Source organism: Hesperophylax consimilis, chromosome 13, assembly GCF_061612785.1.
Source record: "Hesperophylax consimilis isolate HC1 chromosome 13, BYU_Hcon_1.0, whole genome shotgun sequence".
In the NCBI taxonomy this organism is placed as follows: Eukaryota; Metazoa; Arthropoda; class Insecta; order Trichoptera; family Limnephilidae; genus Hesperophylax; species Hesperophylax consimilis.
In genome coordinates, this window is record NC_142848.1 from 20,248,983 (window position 1) to 20,274,108 (window position 25,126).

A 25,126-nucleotide genomic window follows, 5' to 3' on the forward strand; every position below is an offset into this window, starting at 1 on the left:
CAAACAATATTTTTTGTTATTGGTGCCCTTTTTTACTCATTTAAAGTACGCTCTAGCGTGTTTAAATCGCACTTTATGGAACGCGCGTTTTTTTAAAGTTACCATGGCAACATCAACAAATCAACAAAATGTGAAGTCTAAATGTCAATTGTGTTTTTCATTTCCATGACAACAAGATATTGTGATGTCACATCACGAATTCATTAATAGTTCTTATTTCGAAAAATCGCGCGTGTTTTAAAGACCTGTTTATCCACTTATACTTTAATATACTAATAAACAGTTCTGATATAATGCATCTACTTTAAAAATATTCCTTGGTTTAAATTTAAACATGGAATGGGTAACAATAGTAACTACTTTAAGCAAAAATATTCTTTGTACCCTAAATTTGAATTTGTATTCAAACGTGTTTGGGTGAATGTGAATCACTAGTGACACCACTAGTCAAACAAGAATCTATTTAAAACTAGCTGTACCGCCATGCGTTACTGTGGCTCTGTCTGTACAGATGAAGAAACAATAGCGCGTGTTGCTTGTACGTCCAACAGAAGGCGCTATATTACATCTATATTAAATAGGTATAGAAAAAAAATACGACAACGTTGTGTCAAAATTTCAAAGCAATCTACATTTTTATTTATATAGAAGATGATTTACCTGTATTTATGTAATACGATTATCTTGAGACAATTTCTCATCCCCCACACTGTGACAGATGTCACAGACACAGGCACATCGCTTGCTGACCCGTGTAAAGTGAATATTTCGATTGGTTTGCTTCAGATTTAATGCCGATACCATCCTGAATCCGGAGCTATACTGTTTTTTCGCTTATCTGCGAGACCTGCTTTTGACCTTCGGGTTTATATTAATATCCATGCGTTACGAATAATTCTAAAAAATCTCTCACTATAATCGGGATCGGTTCTTCTTCTGCAATCGGAAAACCGCTTTATATATATACATATATTATAATATTATCGTACTGTGAATAACATAGAGATTTTCAAACTATGTTCAGGTTATAGGTAGTTGGAGATATCCAATAACTTTTTTCCACGCGATTTATGGGTGCTATTCTTGATTTAACGCCCTTAACCGGTGATTTAGTGTTGATCGACGACGGTAGTGATGTAACGATTGATATTTGGAACGGTTACGATTAATCGTTATTGTAATATAAATCTTGCGCTCAATCGAATAGTCAGAATGTGTTACTGAAAAAAAAATCAACTCGTTCCGTTTGTTTTTAAACTGTCAACGATGTACATCTTTAGTGGTTAATAATAATATGTACATTATTCAATTACATTGCAAAATACGTAGGTGTATTATTTACGCAAGTAGTGGTATGTATCATCCACTCTGTAATAAAACAGAGTGTATCATAATCTGTTATGTTTCTGAACCTACTTATTATTTATCTCAATTCAATAAAATATTATAATCTGGTATCGACTTTCCTTTATTGGCGAACAGACAAAGACAGATAATGTTTCTAAGTGCGTCGTAGCATGCGAAATGACACTACTTTTATCGTTTCGCTTTTCGGATGAGTGTGCCAGATAAAAAAATACTTAGTACTCTGGTTTTTTTATCAAAAAAAAAACTAAATATTATGTATTAGTAGAGATGGCAAAATTTAGCATTAATTTTCAGATTTTTTAGCATTAAAAATTGGAAATTTAGCATTTTGAGGCATAATTTAGCGTTTTGTAGCAAAATAGAAAAAAATGTATTTCCTGAATGTTTTTAGCGCATATTTTAAGTATTTTTGGTAAATTATATGTTTACCTTCATTTGCAAGTATTTCCATGTAAAAGATTATAAATAATTAATTTTAATATTAAATTAATAAGGAAGGAAACTCTAAGTACGGGTCGAACACAAACACAACAAATGCAGATTGCGATTAACATCAATAGGCGTAATTTATTTCGCCCAATTTGTGTAATGTCAAAAAGCAATTTTAGCCTACAGTACATAAATATTAAATATTTACACATAAAATAGTAACAAAATTATAAAAAATCGTAATGTAAATATCGATTTTTTGAAATTCTCACATATTATTTTAATAACCGGTATTTTCGGGAAATTCGCGCCTATTTCGCTAAATAGACTAATTTAGCTGAAATACGGCCAAAATCACGTTTTTAGCGTTAATTCGCGAAATAGAAATCACTGGAAACACTTTCAAATGCCTTGAAACGCAAAGAAAACTTATAAATGCCCTATTTTCGAAACATAAATATTTTTTCGCGTTTTTAGTTAAAACGAAATTTTGCCATCTCTATGTATTAGTCTTCAGAAAAACGGATTGATCACATGCCAAAAACGTGCTGGAAAGAAACGGAAAATAACGTGACACTTTTCATATTGAGAAGGCATTATAATTATTGTTTCAGTGTTTCTTACTAATTTATTGTAGAGTAATGTTGAATTTCGTAATATCTGCTCTGATGCTAAACTTTCTCCGAAGAGAGGAAGTATATTTCTAGCTCATGCCATTTAGTATAGATACTTCCTTTCCGATGTTTTCTTAACAGAGCCTAATAGCCAGGTTTCTCCTCTTACATGATTACTTCGAAAACCTTTTTCCTTCTTTACAAATTACAAAATATAACCTGCCAGATTAAAAACTAGTATTGACTAGATCGTCATTGGAAAACCGGTACACAGGTACTGTTACGTATATTATAATAGGTTTTATATTTCCTTCATAATCAGGAAATATGTGTGAAAGCCACCTACACACCAACAACAGTATAGTTCGACTGGCAAGGTGTTTTTTTTTTAAATATATTTTTATTTATTTCCGATCGGTTAGATTTCTCTTAGGAAGCGTACTTCGCTTAAAATCAATTATCTCGCGAAAAAAATAATTCGTTTGGAGACTCTTCATCGCTCCATGGTGATTTTTTTTCTAATTCAGAGACGATTCACTGAAGCGATCCTTACTGGTGGTGATTTTACAAAATAAGAGGAAATGGTCCATTGGTCATGTGTCATGTGAAACTACCACTCTTTTGTTTAGAACGATATTGTCGTACACGGAAGCAATAAATCAATTTCTCAATGTTTCAAATATATTAATTTAAATTATTATCCTATCGTAAAAATATAATATATTCTTATTACAAAATAGTAATATTATGTGGAACAAAAATTGACGATGCAAAACTTGACAATTTGAAAAACATGGTGTTTTCTTATTAATCTTAAATTCGTAAATTGTTACGATGCTCTTTAAATTGATTTTCCATAATTCATAAACTATTTCCAATTCTTTCAAAATATTCTAATTTCGTCATTTAATCCAACTATTAAGAAAATATTCAAAGCGGGTATCGAAACTCTCTTTTCAGTACAAGAAGTAATAATGCTTATGTGAAAACGTCTCTTCTCACAAATCATTAAAACATATGTATATGCATAGAGCTACAATTAGAGGCGCTACTGCGCCACTAATATATCGTCGAAAATTGTTCCAGGTAAAAATAGTGGAACCTGTTTTTTCGCTTCGTGTCTCATCTAAATATAATACATCAATGTGTATATATAGGATTTAATACGATACGACAAGTGCCTTAATATAAATGGAATTATGTTGAAAAAATTAAATTGTTAATAAAATTTGATTTTCTTTTCTTAATATCAAAACGGTACTTAATTAAAAACGCGCCTCGTAATATTAATATAATTAAGACATTTTTTGTCACACGATTAATTTTATTCGTAATTATTAGAAATATGTCAATTTGAAGTTTCTGGTATGGTTTTGTATCTTTTAGTTCTATGGTCTAAGATCGATACTCTTCCCGTTAGAGCCTTTTGTTTCTTCATGTCTTCACGTTTTTGGCCCCGGCTTTGTAACAAGTTTGTAACGGTCTTCTCTTGCTGCTATCATTTAATACTAACTCTATAGGTATCTATATCCTAGCGATGGCCAACCCATTTATAAAAAAATATATACAAATTTTAAAATAATTAAAAAAAAACCTTCTTACACTACAGAATCTTGTTAATTAATTAAAAAACCTTTTTTTCTAATGAGTAAGAAAAGGAAGAAAAATAAATTGTTACTAGGTATCATGTGTTTGCAATTAATAACTCCGAGAAAGCAAGGCCGACTAGTGTACAGGCCTGGGTGCGCGTCCGCCAAATTACGAAGTAAGTGCTGTCGCAAAGTAAACTTCGCAGTTTAAATTATTTAATTTACTTGCGGTAAAACAACACAAGTCAGCAGTAAAAACGAGTATCGACAACAATCGCCGCTGTTTTTTTATTTTTATTTATTTATTCATCAATATAAAGTTTTATTGCATAAATTTTTCGACATCTGTCTCACTAGGGTACACCTGTGTCGAGACAGACATATTCAGGTACTTGCAGGTACTCAGGTACTTGCAGGTACTCAGGTACTGTTTGCATTGACTTGGTCATTGCATTGGTCGATGATCACGTGATACTTCAAAAGTCCGCCTTGTGAGAAAGAGGTTACAAAGAAGCTATCAGCGGCTTGATTATTTGTTGTACATAATAATCCTGGTAACGGAAATGTAGTATTTCTTTTAAATTTTGAAATGTGAAACTTCAATTTCGGTCGCAGCCCGTGGGTTTGATACTTCTGCTAATTATTTATATTTTCCATTCAGAATATCTGAATCCGACTGGCTTGAAATTTTAAGGTTTTAATGACGTTTTGATGTCCGCGGTTGTCGGTCCGGTCACGTGACCAGAAGTCGGGCCTGACGTTCCACATTATCAATACTATTCTTCCCCATTATCTGACGCGGAAAGCCAATTATCGATTATCGGGCTGATTCGTATTAAAGAAACACTTCAACTCGAGTACTTAACAATTTTAAATTGCAATATCATCACCATTTATTATTACTATTACTAGCTGAAGTTCCCGGCGTTGCCCGGGCTTTAAACGGAGTTTTTCGCAATCAGATGTAGACAATAATTTTCCTATAATTTTGAATGTCAAGTGTGTGCGAAATGTGATCAATCTCGAAATAAAACTAAAGATTTGTATAATGCCACGTAGACGGCCGCCCGCTACAGACACCCACCTTCCTTTATATCTCTAAATAGTATAAAATAAAGTCGCTATCCGCATCTGTCTGTTTCTGCGCTTAGTTCTTCTAAACTACGCAACGGATTTTGATAGGGTTTTCACTATCACTTTTTTAATTTCTTGCGGAAATGCATGCATATTATACTTATAGAAAGTAGAGAAAAGTCTATGTTTTGTAATCAAATCGAAAAAAAATATTTTCGGGCGCTTACATTGCTAACACTGGCTAAACCTTATGAGATGCATCAAAGTAATGTACTACGGAATTGTATACCTTAAAAAGGCCTACAGAAAAGTCTGCAATGGTATATGTTTATCTCCTAAGTCTGCAATTGTATATGTCTATCTCCTAAGTCTGCAATGGTATATGTCTATCTCCTAAGTCTGCAATGGTATATGTCTATCTCCTAAGTCTGCAATGGTATATGTCTATCTCCTAAGTCTGCAATGGTATATGTCTATCTCCTAAGTCTGCAATGGTATATGTCTATCTCCTAAGTCTGCAATGGTATATGTCTATCTCCTAAGTCTGCAATGGTATATGTCTATCTCCTAAGTCTGCAATGGTATATGTCTATCTCCTAAGTCTGCAATGGTATATGTCTATCTCCTAAGAATAACTCCCAGCAACGCCGGGTACACTTCAGCAAGTAAATAGATACATTATTTTATTGAAATGTTGCGTACAGGTGGCTTATAAATAGATAATAACTTCACTTGGATGTGAGAAGGAAGGAAATATATCCCCTATGCCTTCTTCATACCACCCTAACTTGTAAATTCTTTAACTATCTATGTCTACATTGAGTCCTTGCTCTAAAGACAGACGAAGCAGGCGGCTTTCTCTAGGTTGTCAGCCATTCTTTGACGTGAATGACATTCTTCTCTTCCTTCCAAGTATCATCCAATTTACTTGGATTCCGCCCGTCAACCGTTAGCTGTGCCATATTTCAAGTTTAGTCGCACTTTTTTAAGATTCTGATTTTTTGACAGTTATGTCGGCTACTTTTTACTGTACTGTCAACCTAACATACCCACCTACAACATTATTGTACATTATAATTTTTGTCTTTGTGATTTCATCATTTAAATATTATTATTAATCACCATTAGGTTTAGAAGCGCAGGCTCTGTTAGTATTGAAATTTGAGAAGCATGACTCAGCTCTGAGATATGTGAATCTGTTGATATATCAAAATCTGTGGAAAGTAAGTAAATCTGGTTTGGGTCAGAACTAAAAAAATGGCGCTAAACGCCACTTCGTAAATGTCTTACACAAGCAATATTACAAATCAATTATTAATCTGCAAATTCTATAAGGCTAATAATGTAAAATACTGCCACTATGGGTGGAACTACCATATGACAGCAGAATAACACCCATGCAAACACCTCGGCACATGTTCTCCCAGTGAGATGTTCACAGAAAATTACTACCTAAGCTTCAAAACCTAACCTAACCTAACCCAACCACTCAATAATTTAAAGTAATATTTTTTATCGAGTTGTGAGTAGTTAATTCAATAATACTACAATACAACTAACGCACCCCTATGTTAAACCAACTGTTTTTTTATTCTTCCCCTATTTTCCCAGCAACTTATTTTTCGAAAGAACTGCAAGTGTTCTATTGTGCAATGTTAATTTATTGTAAACTAGCTGTACCCCGCCACGCATTGCTCCGGCTTAGTTGATATTTGCAGATAGAGAAACAATAGCGCGTATTGCTTTTTACATACAACAGATGACGCTGTTTTTTTTAAAAGCAGGTTTGTCCAACGCTGTTTTTCAAAAAAGTTTTTACATCTCACAGGTGACTTATAAGAACACAGGCGTATTCGAATGTAACGTTGTGTCAAAATTTCAAAACAATCGGTGACAAACTTTCAAAACAATCGGTGACAAAATTTCAAAACAATCGGTGACAAACTTTCAAAACAATCGGTGACAAAATTTCAAAACAATCGGTGACAAACTTTCAAAACAATCGGTGACAAAATTTCAAAACAATCGGTGACAAACTTTCAAAACAATCGGTGACAAAATTTCAAAACAATCGGTGACAAACTTTCAAAACAATCGGTGACAAAATTTCAAAACAATCGGTGACAAACTTTCAAAACAATCGGTGACAAAATTTCAAAACAATCGGTGACAAACTTTCAAAACAATCGGTGACAAAATTTCAAAACAATCGGTGACAAACTTTCAAAACAATCGGTGACAAAATTTCAAAACAATCGGTGACAAACTTTCAGAGATTTAAGTTTTTCAAGAAACGAACCTTTATTTTTTTAAATTTATATAGATTCATTATAATAATTTGTTTACTATGTAAGCACGGCAATAAGGCTGGCATAAATGAGTAAAAAAATATTTTCACTTAATTGGCAACCTGTACCTACATAAAGAAAACCTGTTTTTGAAATACGAATTCAAATTGTTTACTTAATTTAAAATTCTTCTCTGAACTTTCAACAACTGTTTTAGCATTTCATTATTGTTTTAATACCTTTCGATTATTATATAAATGACTTTCACCAGTATCGCGCTCGTTGGAATTTGAATCTTCTCCGGTTTAGTGAAAAATATAATTTTCGACCGATTATTAATTTTATTAGAAATATTCAAATGAAATTAATTTAATTCGTGGCACGGCTTTACGTTCGCTTGTGATCTTCCCCGTAATATATTGGTGCATAACCGTTAAACGGAGAACATGAATAAATACATAAATAATGAAATATTTTGGACTTGTCAAATATTATTATTTTTAATGATAAACTAACTTTTATAAGACAAGTAGTATTTCGGATGACTAATTATTTCTTATTATTATTTGTTATCCTTTATGCTATGCATAAAACCTTGTCCTATAAATGTTAGTTTATTATTAAAAAATAATGTATTATTATTATTATTTACAAGCTACTACTTATTCACAAGATATTATAATGTCTCTCATAATCCTTGTTATTATTACATTATTAATATGTGTTTTTCTTTTTCGCAGGCTCACATGAAATTCCCCCCAGATTACCCGTATTCGCCTCCGTCAATACGATTTTTAACGAAAGTCTGGCATCCGAATGTGTATGAGGTAAGAACCATTATTTGTTGTTATTATTTCACATTGTAATGTTCTCTGATTATGATTGATGCCGAACATAACATGAATATTGCTTTCATCTTCCGATTCATTGGTGTTGCGTTGCTAAAAATCGGTAACTACGAAATAATCATAATAATAATAATAATAATAATACTTGGATAACTTGTATAGCGCCGTTTTTGTGCAAAAACACCTCAAGGGCGCTGTACAAACTGATAATACATTTGTACAGTGGTCTATGTTATTACTTAACTATTTATGGAGAAAATATACAGTTCAATACTTACCTGATAGGTCACTTGAGATTAACACTTAATTAACATTATCAATTAAAATTAACATTATATTCTTATAAACATGTGGAATCTTTTATTGATCTTCTGCTCACAATTAAATGTATATAAATATTTTAATTAAGCATAAATGTAGAAAATGCTCAAACGCTGAACTCTAGTATTTTCTCTGAATTTATTGGCTCGTATTTTTGTTTTACTCGTATAGTACGAACATCAAACATGTATGAAGTTTTTAAATGTTGGTTGACCCCTCGCCTGGCGTACCGAACTGAATAGAACAGCTCGAAGAAAGAAAGGAAGCTATGTTCCTGAAATAACGTGTTATTATTATGTTCGTTTTGACGCAAATGAGTTCTACACACAGGCACCGTATGCATTAGGCACACTAACATTAACACACACAACCAAAACACAACAAAATTTTATGTCACACTTCCGCGTCTCTTCTAGTTTGTTTAGAATTTCTGCCAAAGCTTTGTACAGATTCTTTAGTATTGAATGCTTGCGGCTTGTCACCTTTTTCACGATATAGGCGACATGAGGAAAATTTTACAATATGCTTGTTTTTAAGTCGAGATAGATAACGGACTCACCAATGTCAACATTGATTGTTTTGACCTTAATTATGAATACTATTGCGCATTATGAAATGCAACATTACTATTGACTTATTTTAGTATACATATCTACTTTGAGTTCCGGTATGTTAGAATTTGATCGAAGACTCTTATTTTTAATGAAATTTCTTAGTCTGAATTCAATGTTAGAAAAACTAGTCATGGCCAAAGAAATAATAATTACCTTTTACAATCTTTGTCATCTATCACAAGAAACAATGAAAGTCAACGAGCCGCCGCTTTCCCGAACTGGTTCGTCTGACGTCTTTCTTTTCCCGAGAATCTTTACCTAACCGAGTGTAGTATTGTAGAGCTAAAGGGACGTCAAGATGATTGATGGAAGCCATATTGAAGTTGTTGAGTGTTTGAGGTGTTGTGTGTTTGTTGTATGCATATCATTTCTAGGTCATCGTGTTGTGTGTTAGACTTATAGTAGTATGTTATTTTCTTGCATTCTTGTAAAAAATAACTCCGTTTGAATACTCTTCTTCATATTTTGGCAGCTCGAGTGATTTTCGGTATATTATGCCGAGTTTGCAAAATGTCTTGAGTGATCGCACGCCATAATATGTCATTTTTCACTCGCAGAATTCGCGCATTTACGATTTTTAATACTTTTTTTATAAACCCTAAATATGTAGGATAAACGGTAAAATATAGGTGAATTTATTGGCTATATAGCGGTATCAGATTATATGTATCCGTATTAAAATTCAGATGTATGCTTTTCTTTAAATGAGGGCGAGAAATTTTCATCTCGAACGCCAATCACTCAACTCATATTCCAGTTATTGACGCGAGCACTCGAGTGGTTATATAAATTTCATGGATGTTTTTAAAATATTTTTAGTTAAAATTGGTTTTAAGTCTTTCGCTTAAAACAATTTTCCCTTGAAAAATGTTCTCCAGAACATAGGTCGACTAGCGGACGATATACAATCTCTTATACCTAATAATAAACATGTTTAGAAGAAAATTTAAAAAATAAATAAATTTGTGTATACTAGAGGTCAAAATTCAATAATATAGTTTTGTTTGTATCTCGAAATACGAGTGTTTAATGTATTTATAATTAGTAAGGTCGTAATTTATCTCCGGATATCCTAAACAAAGAAAGATTACCCGCCATAATCAGAATAGCGTATCTAACGAGAGTAGTGGAGGCTAGAAGCTGTCGGAACTCCTTTGTCTTGTCAGTTTGCTCATGAGCTTTCCCACAACTGGTTGATGAACTGGCTACTGAATGTCTGGATCAAACTACAGTCGTTCCTGTGTCTCATTATTTGATTGACCTAAGCGGCGGTACTGGCCTTCGTGTTTCAGAATGAACCATGTTTTCTGGCAAGCTTCCCGCCCTCGTTTCTTTGTCCCGAGTCCTCTGGTTAGGCTGGACGCTCCTCGTGGGCGGAGATCGTCCACCCTACTATACCCAAACATATATTATAAGTCGTCATAACACGTCGCGTAGGCACACGGATATGACCTACAGTGGTGGCAATGACTCGGCCAGCGGCGGCTATTTCAGTTTTGTGCTTTGATAGATCGCTTTGCATTCATTCCAAAAAACCGTCAAATTGCCTAATCTATTATGCTCGTGACCGACCGTCGCTTTTTTGAGAGAAGCGACCATTAACCTGACCACCGTACTTTAATATCATTTTGATATTCAAAAAATATCTTTTGCCGTGGAGTGCTTTACTAGCTGTACCAAATGCGGGCCTAAGTATTGTTTTTAGTTCTTGAAATAATACCTAGGATTATCCTAGCTTATTTAATAAAGTACAGCGAAAATATTCTGATAAATCACTTTCTTTACGTTCGTAAGTCTGGTAAAAATCATTTTCTAATTTTCTTTATTTTTTATTATTTGGTCCTTAGCTACTTATACATACTGGGACACTTGAGACTAGCACCACTTGGTATTTGAGATAAGCATATATTATGATATCTGGTTGGATTGGTTGTTGTATAATTCAATTCCGCGGATAGGACCAGCTCAAGTAATAATACGCGTTCACTACCAAATTTCAATGTGATTTTAGAATATACATCGACTTCTTATTCCGTACTCCTGAACGTATTAACTGAACTATTTCCCATCCTAAGCATACCCCTTTTTTAATTTTTCTTCTGTGCCTTGTGCATTTTTGGTCCTTCGAGCCGGATCTACATTATGACGCGATGCTTTAACACTTTCGATGATTTGAAATAATCGTTGTTACGCTTTTGTCAACGGTGCTCGTAATTTGAATCACAAATCAGGTGTGTACAAGAGTTACCTCGCACTGGACTTAACGACGACCTTGCTCGCAGTACGGACGTTCTGCCTGAAGGTGAAGCGATCTTATGATTAGAATCACACAGCTGTGACGTGGACCAGAGCCACGACGATGTGAAGGACGCCATCACTCCACTTGGTTTCTGCACAACTAATTAAATGCAAATAGAACAACTCGTACTTCCTCGTTTGAGATCGCTAATGTCGAACGAAAATTTAATCTTATCCTTTGCTTTCAAAGTTTGATCTCTACTCAAAGCTTTGGCACGTGTGAATGCCTACATAACATTATTATCGAGACTTTTCATACTATGCTGCGTATACATTTGCGAACCGAAACGCGAGCCGAGCCTTGAAGTATGGGAAAGGAACACGAAGCAACCGCAAGCGGCGTTTGGCGCGATTCAATGTATCCGTACCTTTAGATGACGTTCGTTGCTTGACAGATTTGGAAAACGATCCTTTTTATAACATGGGAAAGACATTCTTGTATCTCTGATTTCACGGCGTAGATACCACCTATATATATACTATTTTTATCTAGCATGATAGAAATATTGTATTTCTTTCAAATTTCCATGTTTACACATACTAATTGACTACCGGTATTCCTAATTAATAGGTACATGTCTGTGAAAACAAGTACAACTTTATTACGTATTCATAAAGTTGTACTTGTTTTCGTTCCTCTAACCCTGCCGCTTTCCGCTCATCCCAATTCAAACTTATAGTGATATTATTTTCTCTGTAGGAAATACGTATGTAGGTCGGTGTTACACCTTATCGTGTTGAAAGTCTCTTTGTCTAACGAAGTACAGTTGCATTTTTCTTTGTTCGTGGATTGGCGTGTCAGTGTTCATGGACGAGGCAGAGAAGTCATATTATAACTGATGCTGAATCTGCTGTGATCTCGCGACCTGGATCTTGTAAATGCTTCTTCATCACAGACTAACGGTTCCTGTCTCTGCAATAATATATACATTCGGCCGTCTAGTAAGGGAATCATAAACATACTGAAATATACGTACATATAGGAATTGTAAATATGTACCTATACATTGTATATTTCTACAATACATACATATTCGTGCGCGGTGGCCATTGCTACAAGGTTAATGCTTTCGGAGTTTCGTTGAACCTTGCGAAAATCGTCTGGATGTCTACTTAAAGGAAATAAGCGAGGGTATAAAGAAAGACTTATGAAGTCAGTTGAAATTGCTTACTTAACGGTTTATTATAAAACATGAAGTTTCTAGCAACAATCTAACTGCATTGCAGTTAGTAATAATTGTAATAGAAAGGAAGTTGGAACATGCATGTCCATTATTTTTGTCAGTAATTGGTTAACCTTTAGCTGGACTCCATGCTTCGTGCTAACCACAAAAATAAGTATTTTATTTAACAAATTGCTTCCTCTCCTATGTTTTGTAATTGTCCGAATGATACACACTAAATGATTTTATACACAAACTACTAACATTTTGTTTTAAATTTTCAACGGATTATTGAAACAAATTTGGAAAACCGCCATTTTGTCACACCCCTTACATATCCCTACGATGTTATCGCTTTTCGCGAACACGTAAATTCTCATATTTCGTTTGGAAGAAGTCAATTAGCAATAATAAACATATTATGGAGTGTCCTTCTCATGGAGGGTCTCACTGCTTTCCCCTCAGTGATACTACTTAGGACGGGTTGTTTCACATAATTTGAACAATTCGTCAAATTTCCAAGTTAATTTTCAAGTTATGTGACAAACAAATAAAAACAATATTTTTTGTTTAAAACCACGAATTTTTATTAATTTTAAGACCGACCGGTTTCGCTACACTCGAACATCGTCAGGGTACAAAATTAAACTGACATCAAACTGACTCAGTTTAATTTTGTACCCTGACGATGCTCGAGTGTAGCGAAACCGGTCGGTCTTAAAATTAATAAAAAATCGTGGTTTTAAACAAAAAACATATATTTCTGTTCCCCTAGAAACACACGGATAAAACTCCAAAACACGAAATTTTCAGGAGAGCCGAGTACCTATGTTGTTTCTTTAGCAAATTTCTTGTTATTTGATTGATAATTGAAAGAAATGTTTTTTTTTCCATTTTCAATCAAAATATTAGTGAAAATAAGATTCACTACAAAAACACAGCTTGTCGGCTCTCCTGAATATTTCGTGTTTCGGTGTAGCATCCGTATGCTTCTCGGGTACAGATTTGAATGATTTTTTTTACATTTTAGTCAAGACACCCCAACTATAAAAGTGCTATCTGAAATGAAAGCTTCTTTGTAGTTTAACTACGTAAACTGAGGAAAGTCAGGTTTGGGCCATTTAGTGATGTGTTATGTTTACAAAATGTACGTATTTTATTACATAACAAACCATTTGCTTTTCACTTTTGCACAAATGATTACTAAAAAAAACGATTTACGCACCTCCAGTGGCGTGAGTGCAAGAATTATTACCAATTCTACAGGTTATTGTAGTTTCATTTTGATTAAATGTTCTTCCACACAAGAGAAGATAAGAAAATGGGAGATTTGTATGACCTGTTTATAATTTATAGTTGGGACCTCCACAAAAAGATTGGTATACTATATTCATGTAGAATTATTGGACAGCATTGCCTTTACAGCCATTCAATTAAGACAGGCTTAAAAGGTTGAACTAACTACCTTTCCCGCCGGAAGTGTGTTAACTTTTAAATTTGAGAATTGTTCAAATTCTGTGAAACAACCCGTCCTCAATGGTAAATATATACCTATTATTCAAAACATGTACGCAGACTTTATAATCAATAGCACCAGTCTATTTTCGTCTACTTTGATGAATTACATAATATTTGTAAATCATCAGACCCGTATTTGTTTTCACGTATACATTTAATTAACACAACACTAATTTCTCTTTACATGTGGCGTTTGATCTGCTATTCATCGTGCAAGGTTTAAATACCATCCGTGATGTTTATCTCAGCGTCTCATCTCTGAAAATGTTCTTACGGAGAGTGTAAATACCATTACATAGCAGAGGATAAACTGTCTCATTAAGAAATATGTATTGGACAGGATTCTATGATATTTCATCAAAATGACAATTAAACACACCTTTAAAAAGTGATAAATATAGAGTCATTAAAAGTGATGAAACAAAAACTAGGTTAAATAGTTACCTATGTAACCTATTTAACCTAGTTTTTGTTTCATCCATTTTCATGACTTTATATCACTTTTTGTAGGTGTGATGAAACAAAAACTATAGCACTTTTAATGACTATATCACTTTTTGTAGGTGCGTTGAACTGTCATTTTGATGAGATGATTCCGTATTGGATATTGAAACAAAGTGACTTTATTTTACGTTTATTTCACATCTACCGGTTTCGGCACACCTGTGCCTTCTTCAGGGCATATAAAATTAGTAAAATAAATACTGGAAATAAGTCAGGGAACGCCTGAGAAAGACATAGCACGATCAAATTAATCAAGTACGAGAATCGGGTCATATAAAAAGTTGGAATAACAGAAGATTGGTTTTTAGGAGGCGATATAGGAATGTTGTAAGGCAGAGTTACTTACCGGTTCATCCTCTCTGCCTACTTCTGAAAAATGGTGTAGGTTAGTTTTTTTAAACTAAAAAGATCATTCAATGTGTTTATTACAGACACAGTAGGTTGGGATGTAGAAAGTTACAGTGTTTTAGCGTCATCATTTGAGTATAGGTTTAATTGATTTTATCTTTATTTCTTCATTACCTTATATTCTCGTTTGACTTTCTCGTCTGAGTTTGTTGGCAAAAATCTTCTTTACGTCTGGCAAATAAATCCGTCCATTTGACGTTTGCCGTATCCGTCTATTTCCGTGGCAGGACGACGGAAGACGTTGACCGCGCTGCGGAACGACCTCGCCGAACCCGTCCAGCGGACCTGACCTTTAATTCCTCGTTTCTTTCCTTTAAAGGTAATCATTCTTTTTTTATTATACTTAAATGGCATGGCGTTTATTAAGGTGACAGGTTTAATGAACAATGTATCATCTATACAATGCATCGGCGATTGATTGTGATTCATTGGTTAATTATGGATTAGTTCAGAACATTGTTGTCGTAAACAAAAGTTTGCATAAATGTATTCTATAACCTTTTCATGCGATTGAAATACGAGCTTTCATTGTTATACTACGTTTTTCCCTTTTCACGTTGATCGCAACGTGTTGAAATTGTTGCTTTTTGGTAGCTACACTGACAAAAAAGTCGTATTGATTAAAACGAGTGTTTCGAATAAATGTAATTGTTAACTTTCATTTAGAATTATGGCCGCCATTTTTTCGAAGTGACATTTGTTTTACGTAAAATTATGAAATAAAGTTACAGTAATAATAATATAAATCGAACTAACCGTGCCACTAACCACGCCTGATCAACGTGCCATCTCTTCGGCAGACATTTCTGTTTCTGAAGTGCGCTGATTGCTCCTGTATTAGTTGAGACAAAACGTGAATATTTATTGATTATTCAATCAAACCCAAAGCACGTTATCTATGTTAGGTTTTGGAATATCTTCAAGCACGTGTCACAGTTTATCATCTTGTTGCAATGCTATTTTTGTCAATTGTTTCGAATTCATTTAATTCTATTTTCAAAACTGTGAATTATTTTTGAAATGGTGCATTTCAAATTTAGTCACTAGTGCAGTATAAAATAATGTACGAAGACGTCAAAAGAGCCCAAGCGCCGAGCTTCGTTACTTATTGTTTTTCTTTTTCTTGTCATTTGTATGAGGTTTTTTATCCAGTTAAGAATTTTTCCTCATAAAACTCAATTGTAACATAAAATCAGTCAAGTAAATACAACCATCAGATGGTGATAGTAATAAGGCCAAATGAGCCGCAGTACTAGTCAGCTAGAAACATGAAAGGGTATTGCTATAAGCCCTAGCTAGTTAGAGGATTACGAAAGAATCCATAAAACCAAAAAAAAAATAGCCGAGCTTCGTACTTGAGATGCATCCCAATGTCTGCCCTACGGCTGTGTAAAATGAGAATTAAATTCGAATTACAACAGATTGATAATTTTTTTTTCTTCATTTTATTTATTTATTCATTATCATTGCGCCCTGATTTTACATGATTTAATGCACACCGAGAAGAACAAAAAGTGTCAAAGTTTTAGGTAACAAACAAAAAAACACTAAACAATTTACATAACAATGAAAATATATTATTTAATTTTTCAATTTATTTTTTTCTAGAATATGATGAATATTTTTCTGTTCTATTTATCATTTCCCTGAGTGGCATCCATGTTTATTTTGAAAGCAATGATTCAAACCCGAAGTAAATTCGTACATTCACTCACATTGATCTCTAAAAATATTTGTTGCCTGACTGCTCCGCTTGTATCTAAAATCAATTCTGTAATAAGGTAGTTAGTATTTACTATTTATAAATAATTGCTAGTTGATAATCTCATTCATATCTTCAATATTATTATATCAGTTTAATGTAATCAATTGACGCTAAATGCGGAGATTAAATATTATGAACAAAAAAGAGAGAGAGACAGAATATAAGAGGTGAATGCGACAGATACAATTTACTAATATATATATACCCAAAAGAGTGAGATAATATAAATAATCATGGATGTGACGAGAGTGCTAAATTCAGGGAGCTAGAAAACAAAGAATTGCTTTTATACAACGTAACTTTCCACGACGGTATGTATCTGTGTATTAAATAGCCCTAAAGTTTAATTTTAGTGTGAAAGCACTGTGAAACAATATATGATTATTATTTACAATTTTTAAATTGCTTCTATATTTTTAAAAACAAATACGTTTATTACTATTTACATTATTACGTGTAATTTTAACCTCTATGATAGCATAAAGGGTTGAGCTTTCCCTCTCTCGATAATTTTATATGCGAACTTGATATAAACTACAGCGTTTTAACATTATTCATCGAAGTTAAAAAGTTATAATCCTGTTTTTATTAGTACAGTTTCATTCGAATTACAACACATTATTGTATCGAATTGTCGTACCGAAATTAAATTCATGACTTACACGGTAAGTACCACACGGTACCACCCGCCGGCTCCAGTGCACCGCGCAGAAATGTCTCACTTCGCTGTAAACCGTTACCTTACTTTTGGACTTTACTTTTCTGCGCGGCGGCCTGAAGTGGCGCGCGGTACCGCATCCGAAGTGTACGTGTGGCATTGCCTATTTTTGTCAGATTTCGTTTTACCTTCAGTCTTCAGTAGTTTGCGCCGGCACAGATCGGAGTAACGATTTTCGCCAGTATCTCCGGCCTTATATCTTCCAGAGCCACAGAAATAGCGTGACCCCTATCGAGGTCGTTGTGACCTTTTGGCAATGGACTGCCACTTGATTTCACTCGAGATATGTTGTTTTACACGGGTCATCTGCTAGGAGCGTAATCTCAATGGAAGTTTTTCAGGTACAATAAATCACCCGATAAAATTGAATTCATTTCGAGAGAAGAACAACTAATTGTACCTACACTAGTTTTCTATCATTGTTACTGTGCATAAAGAAACAAGCAATTAACTTTAGCTTTACTAGCTTTGACCGAATTCATTAAAAATGACTCGTCATGTTTCAATTCGTCATCATAAATAAACTTGCAAATCTTATTATATACGCGTTCGTGACCTTGTCAGAGATCTCGAAGCGGTTCATCGTCGTGGTGATGGGGTACTGTGGAGTGATTTGCCGGCCTTGTGTTTCCTCTCTCCTGTAACATGGGTCTCTTGAAGACCCTGGCTCACTCCTTCCTTTCCTCAAGAAGACCCCAACACAACATCTCCAAGAATAACATAGGCCCTGCGAGAAATGATTTTCCTCAACAAAAACAATGAGGCAATTCAACTATATAAATATATTTTTAATTCATTACTAGAAAGTATCCGTAATATAAATAACAAAGATTCTAAACTTCACGTTAAAAAACACACTGAAAATATAAACTGAATACTTTGGCATATTACATTAAAAAAATAACGAACAATAAATAAAGGATAGCTTTATTTTAGTGGTATATCTTTATATAAAATTGGGTGAAATTATTACTTTATTTTTTGTAACTTTTTTTATTAATAAATATTTAAACCAAAAATATATATATATATAAATACTAGATGACGAGTACCCGATGTTGCTGGGGGTTATTCTTCGGATATAGACATACACTACCACGGACTTTTCTGTAGGCCTTTTTAAGGTGTACAATTCCGTAGGACATTATTTTCATGTATCTCATAAAGTTTAGCCAGCATTAGCAATGTAGTGCTCGAAAAATATTTTTACGACTTGATTATAAAAGATCGACTTTTCTCTATTTTTAATAATTACAATATGAATGTTTTATACGTGTAAACCTTCCGCAAGAAATTCTCTAAATGATAGTAAAAAATCCATAGCGTAGTTTAGAAGAACTAAGCGCACAAACAGGCAGACGCGGATAGCGACTATTTAGAGATACACTAGTGGGCCCGGGCAGACGTTGTCCTGCCACAGAACGCGTTCTACAGGGTTTTCCAATAAGAGGTGTTATTTTGATTATCAATCGTAAAAGATCAATGGTTTCGTTGCTTGTGTGGCACGTAGCGCCGTCTTGTTGAAAGTAAACGTTGTCCAGATCAATACCATCCAATTTCGGCCATAAAAATCATTAATCATCTCTCGATAGCGCAATCCATTCACCGTAACTGTTGCTCCAGCCTTATTTTCAAAAAAGTAAAGTCCAATGAATGACTCCGCCGGACCATAAACCGCACCAAACAGTCACATGTTGAGGATAGAGAGGCTTTTCTACAATAACTATTGGGTTTTCCGAGCCCCAGATGTAACAATTTTGCTTGTTGACGAAGCCACCGAGGTGGAAATGGGCCTCATCACTCAAAATGATTTGCATTTGATTCTCTCAAGTGAATTTTAATAATTTCAATGCGTTGTTGAAGCGTATTATGTAGACTGCGTTTTATATAGACCTCATTTTATATAGACAGGCTTTTATCTATTGTCGCTGTTGTCGGATATTTTATGCATTTGACATACATAGACATGTGCAAGTCACACCCATCGTAGATTTGGTGTTGTCGTTTCAATTAATATCGATTATTTCAGCAGATTGTGATTATTGTTCTGTACGATAGAAAATAATAAATGCGACCGGTACTGTTCTAAACTCTCCAGAAAACACTTTCGATATATATATTTTTTATTTATTTTTATTCATCTCATATTCAAGTGAAATCTCAAATTCGAAATGAAAATTCTTATTTGATAATGGTAAAAATTATATGTTGAAAATGAGGTAAATAAAGATTGATTCTTATTCTAAACAATATAGACTGACATTCATTATAGATTAATTAATTCAATTAATAAATTTTAACTTAATGTAGTGCGATTTTGTGAACAATATTTTTAAAGTAATACATTTTAACTTAAGGCGATGCCATACGTAGTAATGCAAAATCATGTGTTTTTGGTTTGAAAATTTGGTCGCCTAGAAATGTTTCAGATGATTTAATTAAATACTTCAAGTAGAATACATCTTGGCCTTTGAAATAATCAAGTATTTTCTAGATAAGTCTTTTTATAAGCCCAGAAAAAAATAATGTATAAGTCCTATGAAAACTGCATTAAAGTTCAAAATCTCCTACTTACGAACCCATTTTCGGTTATGATTTTATTGTATAATGTGGCAAATTAAGTTATTTATAAAATGATCGAAAAAAATTAATTATTTATGCCTGAACATCCACAAAATAAAATAAAAGGCACTTTTTGGCCATGTTTTTTTCTTGCATAAATCAAAACAGGCGGATGGTGTTAAGCGGGAATTTAAACCTTATCGCCATTTACGTAAGGGTTGTTATTGATGGTTGTTGCAGCTCAATATAAAATATTACAGTTTTGTGAACAATATTTTTTGTCAATCCGTCTTTTGTTAATGTGAATAGATAAGCTTACACAACTTAAAAATGAATTAAGACTCTTTTTTCCTATAAAAAATTACGTGGGGGAGTGTAGAGAAGTTAAAATGTGTTACTGTATGTATTTTTGGATGAAAAAGCTGAACAAAAAAACTAAATTCGCTGAAAAACTCAAAATTTTGATCTCGACAACAGCGCCACCTATCGGGTTCAAAACTATCACGTTTCAAGCTGGAACCAACCATACACATTCACAAAATTTCATTGAAATCGGTTGGGCGGTTTCGGAGATTAGCGTGTACGAACATAGTGACACGTGATTTTTATATATTAAGATATATGTATTATGGTCGAAAATTTCAATAACACTATTTGAATCCAACATCTCAAAGTTTACAACTATTTTAAAACCGAAGAACCCTTTGAATATTAAAGTTTTTTCTTTTACCGTTCGGAAGTTTTCTCTTGAAATCTTGGGTAAAGATATCGCTGTAACAAAGTTTTCCCTTTCAGAAAGTGTCCATAATATTGAAGGCAGGTTAGTGAATATTTATTATACCTAGTTTGTTCTGTGTGAGAAGTTCAATACATTTTCTGTCAATAGTTTATTATTTATTTAGACGATAATGTCGATCTCAATTTATTTATCGATGTAATTAAGTATTAACCTTCGCGTTGACTCAAATGGAATGGAACGATTCGATTATTTTTAATGTTCACAAAAATGTCTAAATTTTATTGAAAACTTGCGTTCAGTATTCTGCAACAACCAAAACAATACATTATTATTATTATTTACTCGTCATTGTTTTTTAAATTTCACAATATTTGATGAATTTTGAACGCGCTCTAACAATGTGGAAATTCTCTTTTTAAATCTTTGGAGGGTGTATCGGCACTAACCCGACAAACTTTAACCAGCTATTCCTTCGCACATTTGGAGTAAAAAATGTTATGGGCACTTTGCTGTCCGGTAGCATTTTTTTTTCAATTAAAAACAAAAAAAATAAAAATTTCCACACTACATCACTGTCATTGGCATTTCTTTTCGTGTTCAACAGCTGTTATAAGCAAGTATGTCTTCGCTCTTTCGCACACACTAAATAATAATAGTTAAAAATGAGACGAATGGTGCCGTGCCATTTCGTTGTGATTGTAAAAGTGCGCCAATATAGGTATACACGTGCATTATTCAACGGAATTCGAATAAAATATTGCCAGATGGGTTTTCAAACTTTGACAAAGGATAAAACAGTGGTGAAAATATGAATAATATTTTTTTTTATTAAAAAAAACGTTACCGGACAGCAAAGTGCACATAAGATTTTTTACTCCAAATATGCTAAGGAATAGCTGGTTAAAGTTTGTCGGGTACGTGCCGATACACCCTGTATAATGTTCGATTCTGGAAACATTTCCCAAGATTTGATCGAGCTGAAACATGATAGACTCGTTGCCGATGATATTGCATTCTATCAATTTTGGTGGCAATCACGTGCACGCGCGGACATATACGCATCTCTCTGAAATTGGATGACGTTACAGCAGTTAATATACGAAATAAATATCGATCCTACCCGATCTGGATTTGGCCAGGTCTTTTCAGTCCTTTGTCCCTGGGGAGGAAGATTCAATCCTCAATCAAACCAAAAAATAAATAAGACATTAAAAGTTCACAGCAGTAAGGTTCAATCCTTAGTCAAACCAAAAAAAAAATCTTTAAAATTCGCTACTACCCGGCTGAGGAGATATCGCAACTAGGTCAAAATTTTAAATAGATATATGTATGTATTATGGTAAATTAATTTTAATTTTTATTGTTTTTCTAATTATCCAAGCCTTTAGTCATTAAGGTATGTATTATCCATGTTTTATTAATTTAAAAAAATATATTTTTTATCTGTTACAGCTTTTCTTGCCTCAGGCTTCTGGATTGTAACCTTTGATGTTATATAGATCAAATATATGTATTAACAATGTCTATCTTATATGTTTATGCAAACATTATTAAATTATTAAAACATGGCTCTACGTTAGGCTGTTCTCCCCATGTAAACATAAACGTAGGAGTAAATTTATGCGAGAAGAGCATTACTTGGATTATTTAAGGAGATGTTTGTTGTTTACAGGTTAGGCTTCGCTTGTGGCGAAACACCACTATACATGTTTTATTGTTATTACACTATCTAACTAATATGTATAGCAGTAAGGATAGAAATAGCAGAAAAAAGATGAATGGTAGAATAATTGAATAAGGGGACGCCCGAGGAAGACATGGCACGTTCAAGTGAACCGAAAACTATATTTAAAAAATGTGAATACTCCACTGCCCAACATAAATAATACTCAACCAAACAGGGCAATAAGCAAAAATATACTGGTTTTGGACAGAAATATTACCAAATCAAACCAAAAAAAATAATGAAAATATTTAAAACTTAAGTTAAAACATGTCTGATAAAATTAAGTGATAATTACTGATAATCAACTTCCAATCATTATGAAGGCAAAGTGAAGACAACTAGAATACTCTTTTGTTCAAAATCTTAAATCTCCGAAAGTGCTTTGAATACGCGTGTTTTTATATGCTTATATAATGTAGATGACACCTGTGACAGGTAGAAAAATGAATTTAAAAAAATGCCATCTGTTTTATTGGTGTATTTTTAAATGTAAGTATGTTAGTTGTAAGTCTCTGCATATGAACATATACTTGTCATTAAAGCGATGCACTACGTCGTGTAATATTTTAAATCAAGCAGCTATCAATAACACCCCTTACGTATATGGCGATAAGGTTTAAATTCCCGTTTAACACCATCCGCCTGTTTTGATTTATGCAAGAAAAAAACATGGCCAAAAAGTGTCTTTTATTTTATTTTGTTGATGTTCAGGCATAAACGTTTATTTTTTTCCGATCGTTTTATAAATAACTTAATTTGCAACATTATAAAATAAAGTCATAACCGAAAATGGGTTCGTAAGTAGGAGATTTTGAACTCTAAAGCAGTTTTCATAGGCCTTATACATTATTTTTTTCTGGGCTTATAAAAAGACTTGATTATTTCAAATGCCAAGATGTATTCTACTCGCAGTATTTAATTAAAGCATCTGAAACATTTCTAGGCGACCAAATTTTCCAACCAAAAACACATATGATTTTGCATTACTACGTATGGCATCGCCTTTATTCTGCCAAGACAGTAGTTATAGGTCTTAGTCGTAAGTCACTAGATATGAGTCGTGGATGTAAGCCACTATTAATCATGAATTCTAGTTGTAAGCCAGCGGTAATTTTTATTTAATAAATATATTTGTACAGCGCCCTTGAGGTGATCTTTCACGAATACGGCTCTATATAAATTAGCCATATATTATTTTTATCTGTTGGAAGTAAAAGCAACACGCGCTATTGTTTCTCTGCACAGACATACTGAGCCACAGCAACGCGTGACTGGGTACAGCTAGTACAACAATATAAAAACTACAAGCAGCCAACCCTAGTGAGGAGGACTGTGAAAGCTGTGGCACTATTCTTATTTATTGTTTATTTGCAAAAACAGTATAAACCAGAACATTGCAATATCGATAATTAAAATTTACAAAAAAGTGAATAACAAATACATTTACAAGTGGGACAAAGAAAAAAGTTTCAAATTTAGGTTTACAATGTTAAGTATTGAATAGTAATATTTCACGTTTAAATACGTTGTAGGACATGTGGAAAATATCCTGCGAGGCAGTTAATTAACCTAGTGATCCTTCCCAAGGTCATCACCATTGGTAAGTTAGTTCTGCACCTAGGAAGAATCAAAAGCCTGTGTTGGCGGCCTCGCGAAAAATTATCCGGGACATAAAATCAAAAATTTTTAGCCAGAATGTCTGGTATTGATACTAAACCATTTAGAAGCTTATACGCCATCAGGAGTAATGCAACATCCCTTCTGGAACTAAGGCTGCATACACCCAGCATTCCCAAGATAAATGCTGTTGGAAACAGCCATGGTTAATAACCAAACTCTCTCATGTAGAGGTATCGTAAAAACTTCTTTTGTATCTTATAGACCATTAGTACATTGACAGTGTCCTCTGGCCCCCATACCTGAGATCCATTCTCGAGAATGCTACGCACTAAGCTAAAGTAAAGCAGCCTTATTACTTCAAGGTTGGTCAAGTCTTTCGAATTGTGTATGACAATATAATAATTGTATATAGTGGCTGATTTACAGATCTTTTCAATATGAGCGTGAAATGTTAAGCGATATCTATCTTTCATTTTGTAATTAAAATATATGGTCTTGTGTGCCCTTGTAAAGCACATGACTGAACATTTTTGGAAGTTGAACCCAAGTTTGTTATCAATACTGAAATTTAATCTTTCCCTGAATATTGTTTATAAAAATTAAAAACAATAGGGGTCCTAAATTGGATCCCTGCGGCACACCAGAATTTGTAGGATATGCATTAGACTTGAACTCACCATAGGACACGAATTGTTCTCTTTCACTCAAATAGTTACAAAAGAGTTTCAATATGCTTACTGCTTATAATATAATGCTTTATACTTACATCTTCCTAAATACGAGCACGTTTTGTACATACAACTTGCTGTAACTATCACTTTTAATAACAACGCACAAACTTTGCTTAAATATAAACTAATATTATTTTTAAGCTTATCTATAAAGAATAAAATTAATATTTTTAAATTAAGTATAGAATAAAATTTTTAAAAAATGTTGAACCTTTTACCCAAATTTCTC

At 33.5% G+C, this 25,126-nt stretch overlaps 1 protein-coding gene across 2 annotated transcripts in view; it reads left to right on the forward strand.

Moving 5' to 3' along the window:
• LOC149418570 (ubiquitin-conjugating enzyme E2 R2) overlaps positions 1-25,126 on the forward strand; it is a 141,437-nt gene that overhangs the window by 19,042 nt on the left and 97,269 nt on the right. For both annotated transcript variants that reach the window (XM_089638851.1, XM_089638852.1), the window contains exon 2: positions 8,103-8,189. In XM_089638851.1, coding sequence (XP_089494977.1) covers positions 8,103-8,189 — 87 coding nt within the window. The remainder of the gene's footprint in view (positions 1-8,102; positions 8,190-25,126) is intronic.